The sequence below is a fragment of the Xenopus laevis genome, chromosome 2L (genome assembly GCF_017654675.1).
Source record: "Xenopus laevis strain J_2021 chromosome 2L, Xenopus_laevis_v10.1, whole genome shotgun sequence".
NCBI lineage: Eukaryota > Metazoa > Chordata > Amphibia > Anura > Pipidae > Xenopus > Xenopus laevis.
Genome location: NC_054373.1, coordinates 121,548,653 through 121,562,412, shown reverse-complemented (window position 1 = coordinate 121,562,412; position 13,760 = coordinate 121,548,653). Strand labels below are relative to the sequence as shown.

General features: G+C 37.2%; 1 protein-coding gene across 6 annotated transcripts in view; it reads left to right on the top strand.

The window, feature by feature from the left end:
• arhgef7.L (Rho guanine nucleotide exchange factor 7 L homeolog) overlaps positions 1–13,760 on the top strand; it is a 104,278-nt gene that overhangs the window by 84,734 nt on the left and 5,784 nt on the right. For 4 of the 6 annotated variants that reach the window (XM_041582392.1, XM_041582393.1, XM_041582396.1 and 1 more), the window contains 3 exons: positions 2,268–2,361; positions 3,107–3,196; positions 7,530–7,706. In XM_041582392.1, the coding sequence (XP_041438326.1) occupies positions 2,268–2,361; positions 3,107–3,196; positions 7,530–7,706 (361 nt within the window). The remainder of the gene's footprint in view (positions 1–2,267; positions 2,362–3,106; positions 3,197–7,529; positions 7,707–13,760) is intronic. The other 2 variants (XM_041582394.1, XM_018247192.2) reach the window with 1 other exon arrangement.

Genomic DNA, 13,760 nt, shown 5'->3' with positions numbered 1-13,760 from the left:
GTGTACAACTGACCAATTGCATGTTGCATGTTGCTTGCTTCTGCAAGCATGTGGGGTACTGTGAATGTGTGTGACCCCCCCCCGATCCCCCAAAAATGTATTTAATTGTGTTTAAGTGTGAATGTAAGTGTGTAATGGGAAAATAGGTGTGTGTGTGTTAGGGGGCAAGAACCTGGGGATGCAGGGTCCAGATTGTCCATCAGGGCTGGAGGAAGAAAATACTGCATCTTCCAGCTTGATCCGTTGAGAGGGGGCAGAGCTTCAGTCCAGTAAGTGGAAGCATCAGCAGTGCACGCAGTTTGCATGTGCCTGCTGCTGCATTTGGGGTTCCTGGGCGATCGCGCCTCAGGGGCCACTCGTTCCCGGCTCCTGCTCGTTGCCTGGGGGCTGGGAAACTAAAAGGAACGGAGCATGCTTCTTGAAAAGCTGCTACTCCGTTCCCTAACCCTGAAATGCTGCAGAGCGTATAATCTACGTTCTGTGGCATTTCAAGTGCCATTCCCACAGAACGTAGATTCTAGGTGGGGTGGTACTTGAAGGGTTAAACACTTTATTGCATTTATTGTTTGTATTCTTTATATAACACATCATTAAGATCAGTTCCTGCTTTAGTGGATCCTACAATCTAAGTTCCTATCTCACATTCTGTATTCAAGTTGATCAGGAACAGTTAACCTGCCAGTTTGTTTTTGGTGTGTGGCAGGAAAGTGGGAGTACCAATTGGAAACCCACACAGACTGGTAGATCATACAAACTCCTTTCAGACACTGCTAAGGTTGGAATTATATAAAACTTCACTATTAAAGCAAAGCATTACAGGTGATGTTGCCCAGAACATCCAATCAGCAATTCGATTTTAACAGTTAGAAAACAAAAGCAAAATCTGATTTGTTGCTATGAGCAACATCACCGGTAATGTTTCACTCCACTTTTTACACAACATGATAAACACACCCCATATTATTTTAAAAATAAAATGGGGGATTACCAACATCTAAACAAGTCTTTTTCTTCAATTATATTCTCTGCCAAAATTGTTGTGTGGTTAATAATAAAATATCGCATTGCAGAGCATTGATCTTGCCTGGAACTTTTGGGACCTTCTTTGATCACCAAGCCCAATGGAAGAAAAAAGATGAGACATGCAAATTGCTTACAGCCTAGAATCCCCTGCACAATCTGAAAATATGCTATGTCTTCAAAATTGAATAACGTTCTAACACTGTTGCAGTTAAATAACATATCCACATTGTTTTCAAACACAACAGAAATGATTTATTTTGATTCAAAAAAATGCGAGTATGCAGCTATGCTGTAAAAAGCCAGTATTCTAACTTTTAATTTTACCAGACTTTGGAGCAATTTGGCAAATTATGTTCTTTTTCCATTGTCATTCAAGAATGTTAAGTTATGCTTACGTGTTTGATAGGGTGTATTCAATTCCCTGACTGCCACCAAGTCAAATAAAATCCAAGCTGTATATAGGGAAGAAGCACACCAACTTGTACCAGCTTAAAACTTTGTCACATTTTATTGTTGTAGCACAAGCTTTTGGGGACCAAACCCCTCTTCAGGTGCAATACAGATATCTATCTATCTATCTATCTCTCTCTCTCTCTCTCTCTCTCGCTCTCTCGCTCTCTCGCTCTCTCGCTCTCTCGCTCTCTCGCTCTCGCTCTCTCGCTCTCGCTCTCTCGCTCTCGCTCTCTCGCTCTCTCGCTCTCTCGCTCTCTCGCTCTCTCGCTCTCTCGCTCTCTCTCTCTCTCTCGCTCTCTCTCTCTCGCTCTCTCTATCGCTCTCTCTCTATCTATCTATCGCTCTCTCTCTATCTATCTATCGCTCTCTCTATATCTATCTATCGCTCTCTCTATATCTATCTATCGCTCTCTCTATATCTATCTATCGCTCTCTCTATATCTATCTATCGCTCTCTCTATATCTATCTATCTATCTATCTATCTATCTATCTATCTATCTATCTATCTATCTATCTATCTATCTATCTATCTATCTATCTATATATATATATATATATATATATATATATATATATATATATATATATACACATACAACAATGTATATAACCATGTGTTGTTTAGAAAAGAAAGTCTGTTCATCTGCTTGAAATCCTGGAAATAAGTAGCACAATCCTTTTCTTCTAATTCTAGTATATTTTGCTGATTAAGAAATGTCTCTAATAATTTTGATGAGCTGATCTGAGTGTAGTTGCATTTCTTAGTAGACCTTTATTTTTATTTTAATAGGACCTCAGTAAAAGCCCAAAAACAATGAAAAAATTACTCCCTAAACGCAAGCCAGAACGGAAACCATCGGATGAAGAGTTTGCTTTGAGGAAAAGTAAGATGCTCTGTCTGATAACAGCACACCTCTGATCAACTTTATAATGTGATGGAGCATGCTTCTGTCAGTATACATCGATCTTTGTAATTCTCAGGCCCTCGCCAGTCAGTTTCATTTGTATGTATGTAATTCAAATTATAATCTGTGTTGCTTGGTAGATCTGTTAAATGCAGGGTGTAGACGTGCCATTCCCTGTTAATCATATGCAACCAAACATTACATGTTGCCATCATCTGATCTGATATAGGACTGTCTTGGGTGCAGAAAACTGATGCGTGGAAGCCCTATGAGCAAAAGAAACACAAAGTAGTCCCTGTTTAGGATAATGCTTTTTATGGCTAGCTGGCTGACTTCAAAGACGTTTTACCATGCCAAATCAGGCCACGTTGCAGTAGTGTTATAAACACATTAGGGCACTTGTGAATTTTGATACGGGCTTATGTTCATGCTGCAGTAAGAAAATGGCAAAGCAAAGAAAACAGACCATTAAAATTCCGACATTTTCCAGAGAAACCTATAAAGTCTTAGGCAGCGTGGGAACCTTTAAATATTCATGCAAAGTTTCATCCATACTGAGGCACTCCAGACGACAAGCTCTCAGCTTATTTATGTAGCACACTTTCCACCTCTGCACTGGATCAATTTGCCGTAGCTTATTAAGCATATCATAACCGTGTACCATAACGTGATTCTCTTCAGCTGAGCCCTGTGATACTAACTCATAACTCTTGCTGTCTAACAGGTACAGCTGCACTAGAAGAAGATGCTCAGATTCTCAAGGTTATAGAGGCCTACTGCACGAGTGCCAAAACACGGCAAACATTAAATTCCAGTGAGTGCTTTATTTGTATTATATATATATGTTAATTTCAGTGAAACAGATAATTATTTTTGTGTCACAAATCTGCACGAGCAACAGGGTTACGATAGACTTTACTGAATCACTGTTTACTTGCAGATAAGAGTTACATCACAATGGACAGCTAATTTCCAAATCTACTGATGTAGCATAAGTATTAATTATTCAATTATTACATGTCCATGCCTAAGAAAGATTTATATGCAACACCTATGTTAATGGGCATCATTCCATTTAGTTTTAGCAGCTGCTTTCAGTCCTATAAAGTGCTTCCCCTGGCTAATACAGATTGGAGGAAGCTTCTGCATGTGTTTTGGCTATGTCAAGCTTCATATTAGCTATGCATTTAGTCCTAAAATACATTGCTGCCTTACATGTATGCTACAACTCGCAGTACTCTAAAATAGCTTTCAAATACTGTGGAATGTGTTGGCAGTTGTAGTACCAAAACAGGAGGTCTATGAGTTTGACCATCTGTTATATTTAGGTTTAATAAAATGGAGAAAAGTGGCAGAATTTGAATGGAATTGAGATTTTTTGCTGTAGCTGTTAGCTGGTATTTGTGTGCAGGCAAGTTTATTTGCAAGAGAAAACAGCAGGGCAATTTTTGGAGGAAAATAACCATGGACTTGGGCAAGAGGGAAATCCACTGAAAATGACTTAGAAGTTTGAAGAAAATAATGAATTTGTCTCATCTACAGCTAAATGGAAACTGTAAACTGTTTATAAGAATTTTTTCTCTACTGTCTTTAATAGGAGAAGATGTTGACTTTTTTTTTCTTTTTTTAAGAATACTTTGTTCCCATTGATTTTGTAAGATTTGTAATCCGGCAAATGGTTTGACACATTGTCCTTAGACATTAGTCAAGCCTTGTCACAAGAAGGGCCACTTGGAGAATGCTTCTGCTGAGAGAAGCAATAAAGTAGCTCACGCATGTTCTGAAACTGCTATTATGCAAAGATGGAGTTTATCAGCCAGTATCCCAACTGCTTTTGCATGTAGCAAATGATTACCTGGTCCTTTTGTCTTTCAGTGCAGGCCTCTTGCTACATCTTAGAAATAGATAAAAAAATCACCAAAAAGAGCATACAAAGTAGCTTATGTCTTCACCCTAGTTTTCATTGCAGGGATTCAAGCACTACATGTTTCAGCCAAACCAGCTTTCCTCAGGTGTATCTGAGGAGAGGGTAAGGAAATAACAAGCAATAGATACATGACATTGGTGAATTGAAGAATGCATTTACCTGCAAGGCTTAAAGGAAAACTATACCCCCAAAATGAATACTTAAGCAACAGATAGTTTATATCAAATTGAATGACATATTAAAGAATCTTACCAAACTGGAATATATATTTATATAAATATTGCCCTTTTACATCTCTTGCCTTGAACCACCATTTCGTGATGGTCTCTGTGTTGCCTCAGAGATCACCTGACCAGAAATACTACAACACTAACTGTAACAGGAAGAAGTGAGGAAGCAAAAGGCAGAACTCTGTCTGTTAATTGGCTCATGTGACCTAACATGTGGTTTGTTTGTGTGCACAGTGAATCGTACGATCTCAGGGGGCGGCCCTTATTTTTTAAAATGGCAATTTTCTATTTATGATTACCCAATGGCACATACTACTAGAAAAGTATATTATTATGATAATGGTTCATTTACATGAAGCAGGGTTTTACACATGAGCTGTTTTACTCAGTATCTTTTAATAGAGACCTACATTGTTTGGGGGGTATAGTTTTCCTTTAACCAGAGAAATGCTATCATATAAATAGAAGTCACCAGGTTACCTGACATTTAAAGAATATAGAATGCCACAAGCTGCTTTACAAAGTGCAGGCGGAGAAAAGTGGATCTCTGCATAGTGTGTCCTTCACCTTAGAGTATGGTGTTTAAGTCTCTGTGACAATTCCAACAACTTTATAACATGCAATATTTGCAAGACAGACCTATGCTTATCCCAAAGATAAGGTTCCATGGTATTTAGTTTCCATTTGCATGAATGAGTATGGTGCATCAGGATAAATAATGCACTTTCATTCTGATAAATGTATCTAGAGCTTTGATTACCAGTTTTGGATTTATTATCCATAAACCCTTTTGGTCCAGTAAGCACCAAAATATGGAAGTGCCGTTTCCAATTCTGCCCTAATCAAACAACATTTTAGACTGATTTTTTTTTTTCTCTGTAACATTTAAAGTACCTTGTAGTTGATGCAACAGAAAGCCATTCTGATGGTAATACAATCCATTTAGCAGGGTTAGATGTTTCAGCAGCCTTGAAAGGAACAGTAACACCGAAAAATGAGTTTTTTCAAGTAATGAAAATATCATATACTGCTGCTCTGCACTGGTAAAACTGTTTGCTTCAGAAACACTACTATAGTTCATATAAACATGCTGATTTGTAGCAATGGTGGAAATTGAAAAAATGCTATATGACTTAGTTTACATAGTGGATAACAGATAAAATTATGTTCTACAGAGCTTATCTGCTGTGTAACCTGAGCCCTTTCTCCTTAGAATGGCTGCCCCCCATTGCTGCACAGCAGCTTATTTATATAAACAATAGTAGTGTTTTTGAAGCAAACCGTTGTTTTACCAGTGCAGAGCAACACTGCATTATATTTGTATTACTTTAAAACACTTCCATTTTATGATGTTACTGTTCCTTTAAGGCTCCACATTATGTAAAATTCTGGGTAATAAATCCCATACCTGTATTTCTATATCTTCGTATGATGTTTATACATTTTAAAGCACAGTAGACTGGTTGTATTTTTTTACAGTGTTAATATACAGCAGGTAAGAAAAGACCAAGAAGAGAGCAGTGTGACAGCTTGCACAGTCTTGTGAACTGTTAGTAAGGTTGTAATGAACAGTACTCCTTTCTGCTGCTTCTGCTGGCCTGCTTATCTATCATCCTATGTGTGCTCCTCACATGTGCTTTTCTGCTGCCTAATAGTTGGTGTCAGAGTTAAGTGGCTGTTGCAGTCTTTCTTCATGATTATTCTAAAGGCTTTTCCCAAATGCTTTTTGCTATATGTTTTAGCCTTTATGCTCTGTGCAATTTCCTTTTTTTATTTGCCAAAACTAGTTTTCTCGATCTGGAAAGATTTTTTTTTGTGTTAAATTTACACCAAACCAGACGAAGAGTGCTCTGTAAACATTGAGCAGATGTGATGTTTTGTGTAATCCAACTAAAGTTTCATAACTGAATCACTATGATAAACTAATAGCTTAACATATATATTCTAGATTGATTTCTTTGGAAAGGGGGAGTCTGTAGTGGCTGTTGAACTAAATTTCATTCCTTCTAACCACCTTCAACAAACCCTGGATAAACGCAAGATTCAAGCCCAGCTCTAGGTGCTGTAGTGGAACTGCAGATTCCCTTTTTTGTTGAACTCTAGAAACAGAAAGTGTGTCCTCTGTGTGCAATAATGTATTCACATCTCTTGCTGCCAGAGGAGAACTACTTTTTTTTTTCTTCATAAAAATATAATATCCACTTCTGGCCCAATCACCCTGTTTCCCATGACATGTTGTGTGAGCATTGAAAGTGTTTACTTAACTTTTCTGTCCAGTGTGGAGTGGTCAGCTCTGCAGAGGGAACTAGTCTGCTTGAAAATGTGGGTCAGATGGTTATTCCTTATCTCCATTCATTTATATTTTGCCAAGTTTTAACTAGCTTAATATAGATATTTGTTTCAGTAGCAAACTTCTGCTATTAGTGCACTGGAATTGGTTCGGCATGCCCAGTAGCCTAGAGCTTGTTGTGCATATGGCATCGCACACTCCCAATCACCTAAAAGACTTAAAAATTTAAGGTATTTCTGGTCCAGTATAATAACAACTTTTTCAAATTATATATTTTTATAATGCTCGGCGATTGGCCAGTCAAGATGAATGTAGTCCCTTTTAAACAAAAATCTACATGCAGAGCCACCCCCCTCCAAAGCTACTCTCCAAGGGCTAATCTCCACAATGCATCTTGGAACAGTTTTGGAACTGTTTATTGAAGCAAAATTCACAAAATGCATTGACTGGTTCTCTTTTTTTTCCTGGCTGCAGTCCTATGTCATGAACTTATTAACTTATTATTAAAAACTGCAAAGCTCTGGTGTCCTTTTTAACAATATTTTCTTTTTTCCCTCTCTCCCCATCACCCTGCTTTTTGTTTTGTTTCATGTTACATTTTTGGTTGTGGCTACTCCTATCCTGTTTTCCTCCTCCTTTGTTCCTTCATCCACCTCTGCCTCTCCACCATTGCTATTTCATTTCACTCATACATCCTTAGCATGGCAAGGCACTGACCTGATGCATAATCACGTCTTGGCTGATGATGACCAATCAAGTCTAGACTCCTTGGGTCGTCGCAGTAGCCTTTCTCGTTTGGAGCCTTCAGACCTCTCGGAAGACTCTGACTATGACAGTATATGGACAGCCCATAGTTACAGAATGGGGTCTACTTCTCGTAAGAGCTGTTGCTCATATATCTCTCACCAGAACTAATGCACTTCTAAACTTTTTTTTCTTAACAAAATGCTTGTTCTACCACAACCTGCTTTTTCTTAGATGTTTACTCGTGTTTCTTGTCTCTTTAATGTGATTGTTTTGACAACTGAGGTAGTCTCTGGTACTTCATACATGCAGAATGAGGAACCTGTTCAGAATCGAATACATTCTATATTAATATTATCAGTCCACAAAGGTAACAGAAAAAAAAATCATACATACGGTATATTGGTAATATACCTCACACTCTTAAAATGGGTATTGTGCATTTATAGCATAGTTCATGTGAAGGGGACTGGGGTTTATTTATTTTTACTAGGGACAGATTCATATTCTGTCTTACTTTAAAGGAATAATTTTATGTGCATTTTTGTATTTTGAATAACTGACACCATAACACTTTGTGAGGAGTTTTGTGAAGATCTAGTTTTGTACGGAGGTAACTTATACATACTGTAAATTGCTGGGGAATCCATCCTATACTCTATGTGGCTGGCAGTGGACTGAATTTGCTCAAGCTATCTGGCAGTGGTAAGGCAATGTGGAACATGTACCATAGGCTTTTAACATGACTAATTCATTTGCAGAGTTGCCCTTTTTAAGCAGAGATTGGAAATGAGGAAAGAAACCACAGATTTCTAGCTTCTGCCTCCCTACCCATTCTTTCTTTCTTTTGTATATGAACACGTTTTCAACATCTTACTCCAAAGACTTTTAGTATTATTAAACTGCAGTAAGATTTGCAGCCTGCTATTAGAATAATGTTTAATGTTCTCTATGGTATTATACATTCTGATCACATGATCATAACTGTAAGGGATCAGAACTTTCCTAGGGATGTAAAGCACTTTTCTTTTTACAAAAATGTTCTGATCCGATAATAATTACAATAATTATATTTTATTATGCTCCCACTTTTATATTGGGCGTACACTTAAATTTCTTAATGTGAAAGTCTTTTTGAATTTTGTCAGGAAATTGTATAAAACCTTGATTAGGTAATAACAGTTTAATTCCACATCATACAATCCTACATCAGTATTTCCAATTAGGCTTCATAAGGATATACCTAAAAGATCTTTGAGTCCACAACCCCATAAAAGTTCCATATGCATTTAAATATGTGTTAAGTGCATATTTCCTACAAAAAATTTACATTTAAAGGGACAATTTACCTTCGCATACCTCCTTTTCAAATAGAACACTACAGATTATTTTAATTCCTTTCTATTATTTTATTTCAGTTTTATGAAAATTCTGATTTTTAATAGTATATTTATTTAATTCCTCCTCTCGTGTTTCTAAACAGACCCAATTTGATAAATGAACTGATGCATTTTTTCATCACCATTATAAAAATGTCGGCAATATATCCTTGTAACGGTTTCAATTTGATTTTAACAAAGTAGCATGATCAGTATGGACTGGAGCTCTTCCTAATGCTGCTGAGAATATTTCAACTAATTTATTAAATGTATGACTTTTTAGAAATATGATTGTGGGGGGAAGGAACAAAAAAGCAATGCGAAAATACAGGTTTTGTAATATACTGTTTGAAAAAGGAGGCAGGAGGCCTGCCCCTTTAATTACACTTTGGGCTCTTGAGCTCAAGTCAAAACAAAAATAAATGGGTCAAGTCTATTGTCACACAGGTGCTTTTCAGGCCAGCATATTCCAGCTTCCAGGAAGTGACTGCATTTTGCAGCTACCATTCAGTCCAATGAGAACCATCAGAAAGCAAAAGTATATTCCCGTGTAGGCCAGAAAATACAGTTGAAAATAGCTTATCATTAAAGTTTTATCCTATTCAAATAAACAGGTTAGTAAAATATGCCTGGCTGTAAAGTGCCCAGGTAACCTTAGTCGAAGTCTAATGGAATTAAAGAAATTACATGGGGACAATGCTGGTATGACCTGCTACATCGCGAGTGTGTAACAGATGTAAATGGGATCCACTGGTCACTCCATGCACATTATGGATTTTGCCTACGAAATGTGTTTTCTCTCTGAAATTCACACTATTTGCTCAGCTACTGGCAGATCTCATTCATGCTTGTTACTACACAGACAAGGCTTTAGCACACCCTATTAGGGGGGAAAACCTGGCCATACATTATAAGAGCTACTTGAAGACACCTTGAGGTTGGAAACCTCTGGATGATCTGACCATTGGTCCTTGGAAAGTCATGGGCAGATAAGCTGCTGATTTGGCCTGAAGGGCCCAAAGTGACATTTTAAATCTGCCCGTGTATGGCACCTTAACATTAGTTCCAAGCTTAACCGAAAACAATGGCTTTTTGGTTGATGAGCATGAGCATAGGTATGACTGTGCAACAGATCAAAGATGTCTGAATTTATAAAGCAGGTAATTAAACTTAATTGTAAATTACAGTGCTCTAAATTTAAAGGAGGGAAGCTACGGAGGCATTTTATTGCCAATAGATTATCTGAAATAGTGCAAGCTAGAATGCTATATTTATTCTGTAGAATGTTTTACCATACCTGAGTAAAAAGCTCTAGAAACTGTTTAGGATAGCAGCAGTAGTATTAGCTTGGTGTGACACTACTTCCTGCCTGAGTCTCTCCCTGCTCACTTATAGCTCTGGGCTCAGATTACAGCATAGAAAGGGGGGGGGGGGGCGCAGCAAACTGAGCATGCTCACGCTGGGGCAAGGAGGTTTACGCTGAAGGCAGGAAGTGCAGCCTTGGATTTCCACATGCAGATCCACATTTTCATCCTAGTATTTCATTCCAATGGCACTAAGCAAATTAGAGCTCGTACCTGAATACCACAACTGGTAAGTACAGGGTTCTGTGCAGGACCAGGCACTCGTTTTGTGTGTATTATGTTTGCACCCCTCTCTATTAGTAAGAAAAGAAAAAAAGCCCTCTACTAATTTCTCGGTTTTCATCTATTTACATAAGGCAAATAAATGAGCTGTTATGTATTTGTATTTTAAATATTTTTTTTTAAATCCATAGTTATTCAGTAGGGGTGTTGTCACAAGAGTGGCTAACCTGCATACTAAAAAAAAAAGAGATCGGACTGAAAGGTAAAAATAATAGCCTCTAAACCACCTAGTATTTTACATTCCATATGAATTACTTATATGTATGTGAATATGTTTGATGTACTAAAAATCACATCACATCAAGTAAGTTCACATAAGTAAACCTTGCCACACAAAAAGGGTGAGGTGAGTCTTATCAAACCAATCATGCCAAAGGACTATCATATCAGTACAAGAATAGCCACATCGCACTGAGCCTGCTGGTCATAGGTGAAGTGCATCCCCTATGATTGTGTTTTTCAGTAAACTGATTTATACACTGAATATGACTACCAGTCAGTCCAAATTGAAGGAACCACAACAGAGGATCATAAAAGTCCTTCTGAGCATACCAATTTAACTATATATAAAGAGAGGCTACAATTCACATCTATATGTATCATACATAATGTCATGTGTCATACATTTCAGCTTGTCCTGTTCCTAGCGGCATCATGCTGCCTTTCGTAGGGAATATTCTCACTTGTTGTTTTTCATTTTGATGGGCCTTTATTTCAATGGCATGACTGACATTCCTTGTTTTGCCTAATAGTCCAGCAAAGTTTAGTGGAAGCACTTACCGGACAAAACTAGGCTCCTACCTGCTACATGTCCACCTCGATCCCACACCGCTAATTCATACCATACATTTTAATTTATTAAGTAATCATTAAATACATCACATCAGCATGCCTCAAACATAATGTTTGAGGCATGCTGATGTGACACTTTTAATGATTACTTAATAAATTTCAATTTTTAACTTTTTGGTACTGGCTTCCCTGGTGCTTTGTTTTTTGCACAATGTCTTGTTTTGCCTAAGCTAATCCTGGAAAGCACACACAAATACAGTAGCTCTAAGCTGCCTAGTGCATTTTAAGAAATGTATAAATCACATAGAAGAGTTGTGCCTAGCTCAAAATAGGAATGATTTATTTTTAGCGAAGCCCTTAATATATTTTCTGTGTCATCCTGGAAAGCACACACAAATACAGTAGCTGTAAGCTGCCTAGTGCATTTTAAGAAATGTATAAATCACATAGAGTGGTGCCTATTTCAAAATAGGAATGATTTATTATTAGCGAAGCCATTAATATATTTTCTATATCATTTGTTATTCAGAAATATCTTTAAACTATATTTAAAATATTTATTTTCTCTTATATTATTCATAACTTGGAGATTTTATGCATACATTCACTAAAGATTTCTACGGTCAATGGCACACTTGTACTTTTTCAAAACAACCATATATTGGCCATTGCTTTATTTTAGTATAGCATGTATGGCATTATCACATGTGCTATGCGGAACTACATCATTCATATATGCAAAGTTAATCAATGCAGTTTGGCAGCAGTTGGGGCACTGAAGGTCTCGTATGACTAACCAATAATATGTGCTTTATTCCTCTGCATGAGTCATTCTGATTTTGTCCATTTATGGAAAAAATACCATCAGAGGTGGATAACAAGGCCAAATCCAAATCAACAAGAACTTCCCCATTCTATTAAAGTATGGATGTCAAATCTGTAGCCTTACTGTTGTTGAGATGCAACTCCCAATGTGCAGTACTAGATCTCGTGTAATAATGTAAATGGTATTATAAGGCTGACCAGTGGGAAGGGCCAATCCTGTATTTGGATTCCCAAGTATCGTCTGCCCCTATGGATTACATAGGTGCACTTTTCTTAATTATATCTTTATATAACACCTCATGCTACCCTCTTTTAAAAGTTTCACAGTCTTTCTAAGGATTTCTGCTGCATCCTAGATTATGTGGTCATTATCTGGGAGTTGTAGCTCCATGACAGCTATAAGGATATAATTGGACATCCCTGTCCTCAAAGTTTCTAAACTGCCAAAGTGATTGCATTTGGCAGTCTTTATTGTTTTTTTATTTGATTAGCTAGCTCTCTGCTTTTGATATTTATTTTTATTACAACTTTTTACTTCAGAAACCTCCAATCTCTCATAATCTCTCTCGAAGATGTTAACATGTTTGTAAAGTATTGTGAACTACTACAAAGTATTACAAAAGCAATTTTATTAGTACGTTAACTTCAGTGTTACAATGTTTCTATTTTTGTGGGACTTAAAATTTATGTTTATGCAATTCTGTATCATATATACATATTATATATAAATATACATATATTCATGTACATAGCTGTATTCTGAGCGACTCCTTTTGGAGCCAAAGTAGGGGTTAGACTGTCTCCTCTGGATGCCTCTCCACCCACATGAAATGGTTTGTTACACAGTGTTTCCAATACAGTTTCATGTTCATCTGTTAGAACGTTTTGCTAGTCCCAACCAAACCTATTTCATAGCTCTATGACTAAGTGATACAAGGGTTGGCACATTGCCCTTGTTAAGACTTCAAAGAATGAAACAGATGTATATCTGAATGTTGTATTGTACAATATACATATGCTCTGTGGTTCCTTATTACACTTGAGTATCTGTTTTTATTTAAAAAAAAAAAAAAAAAAGAAAAGGAAAAAACAAACACGTTTATGTTATGTACAGTTCAAATAAATTTTGCCTTTGCTAGTCTGTGCCTTCAACTGTGAATTATTCTTTATTCTGTGCTGGTGGAGGAGTTGCATAATTAAGTTGCAGATATTGTCCTGCAACTGGTACAATACGGATATGTTTCACTGGTAAAAGCCGTAGCAACTGGGTTAAAAATCCATACTTTTAAGCTGCAGTGAATGCTCTACTGCTTTTCTAACCAAGGCCCTTTGGAATTTACTATTTATTTTTTATGTGTGAACAGAGTGGTCCATGTTGCTCTGACGTTGGTTGTTACCTGCACAGGAGCAGTGCATCTCTGACACTGTAGTTATTGGTTAAGAAGCTAATCCTGCTCCATGCTATTCTATGTCTGTAGATGTACAGCTGCTTCTTCAGCAGTCAGAATATTTATCAGCAGCACATTTCTAACTTCTCAGTACATA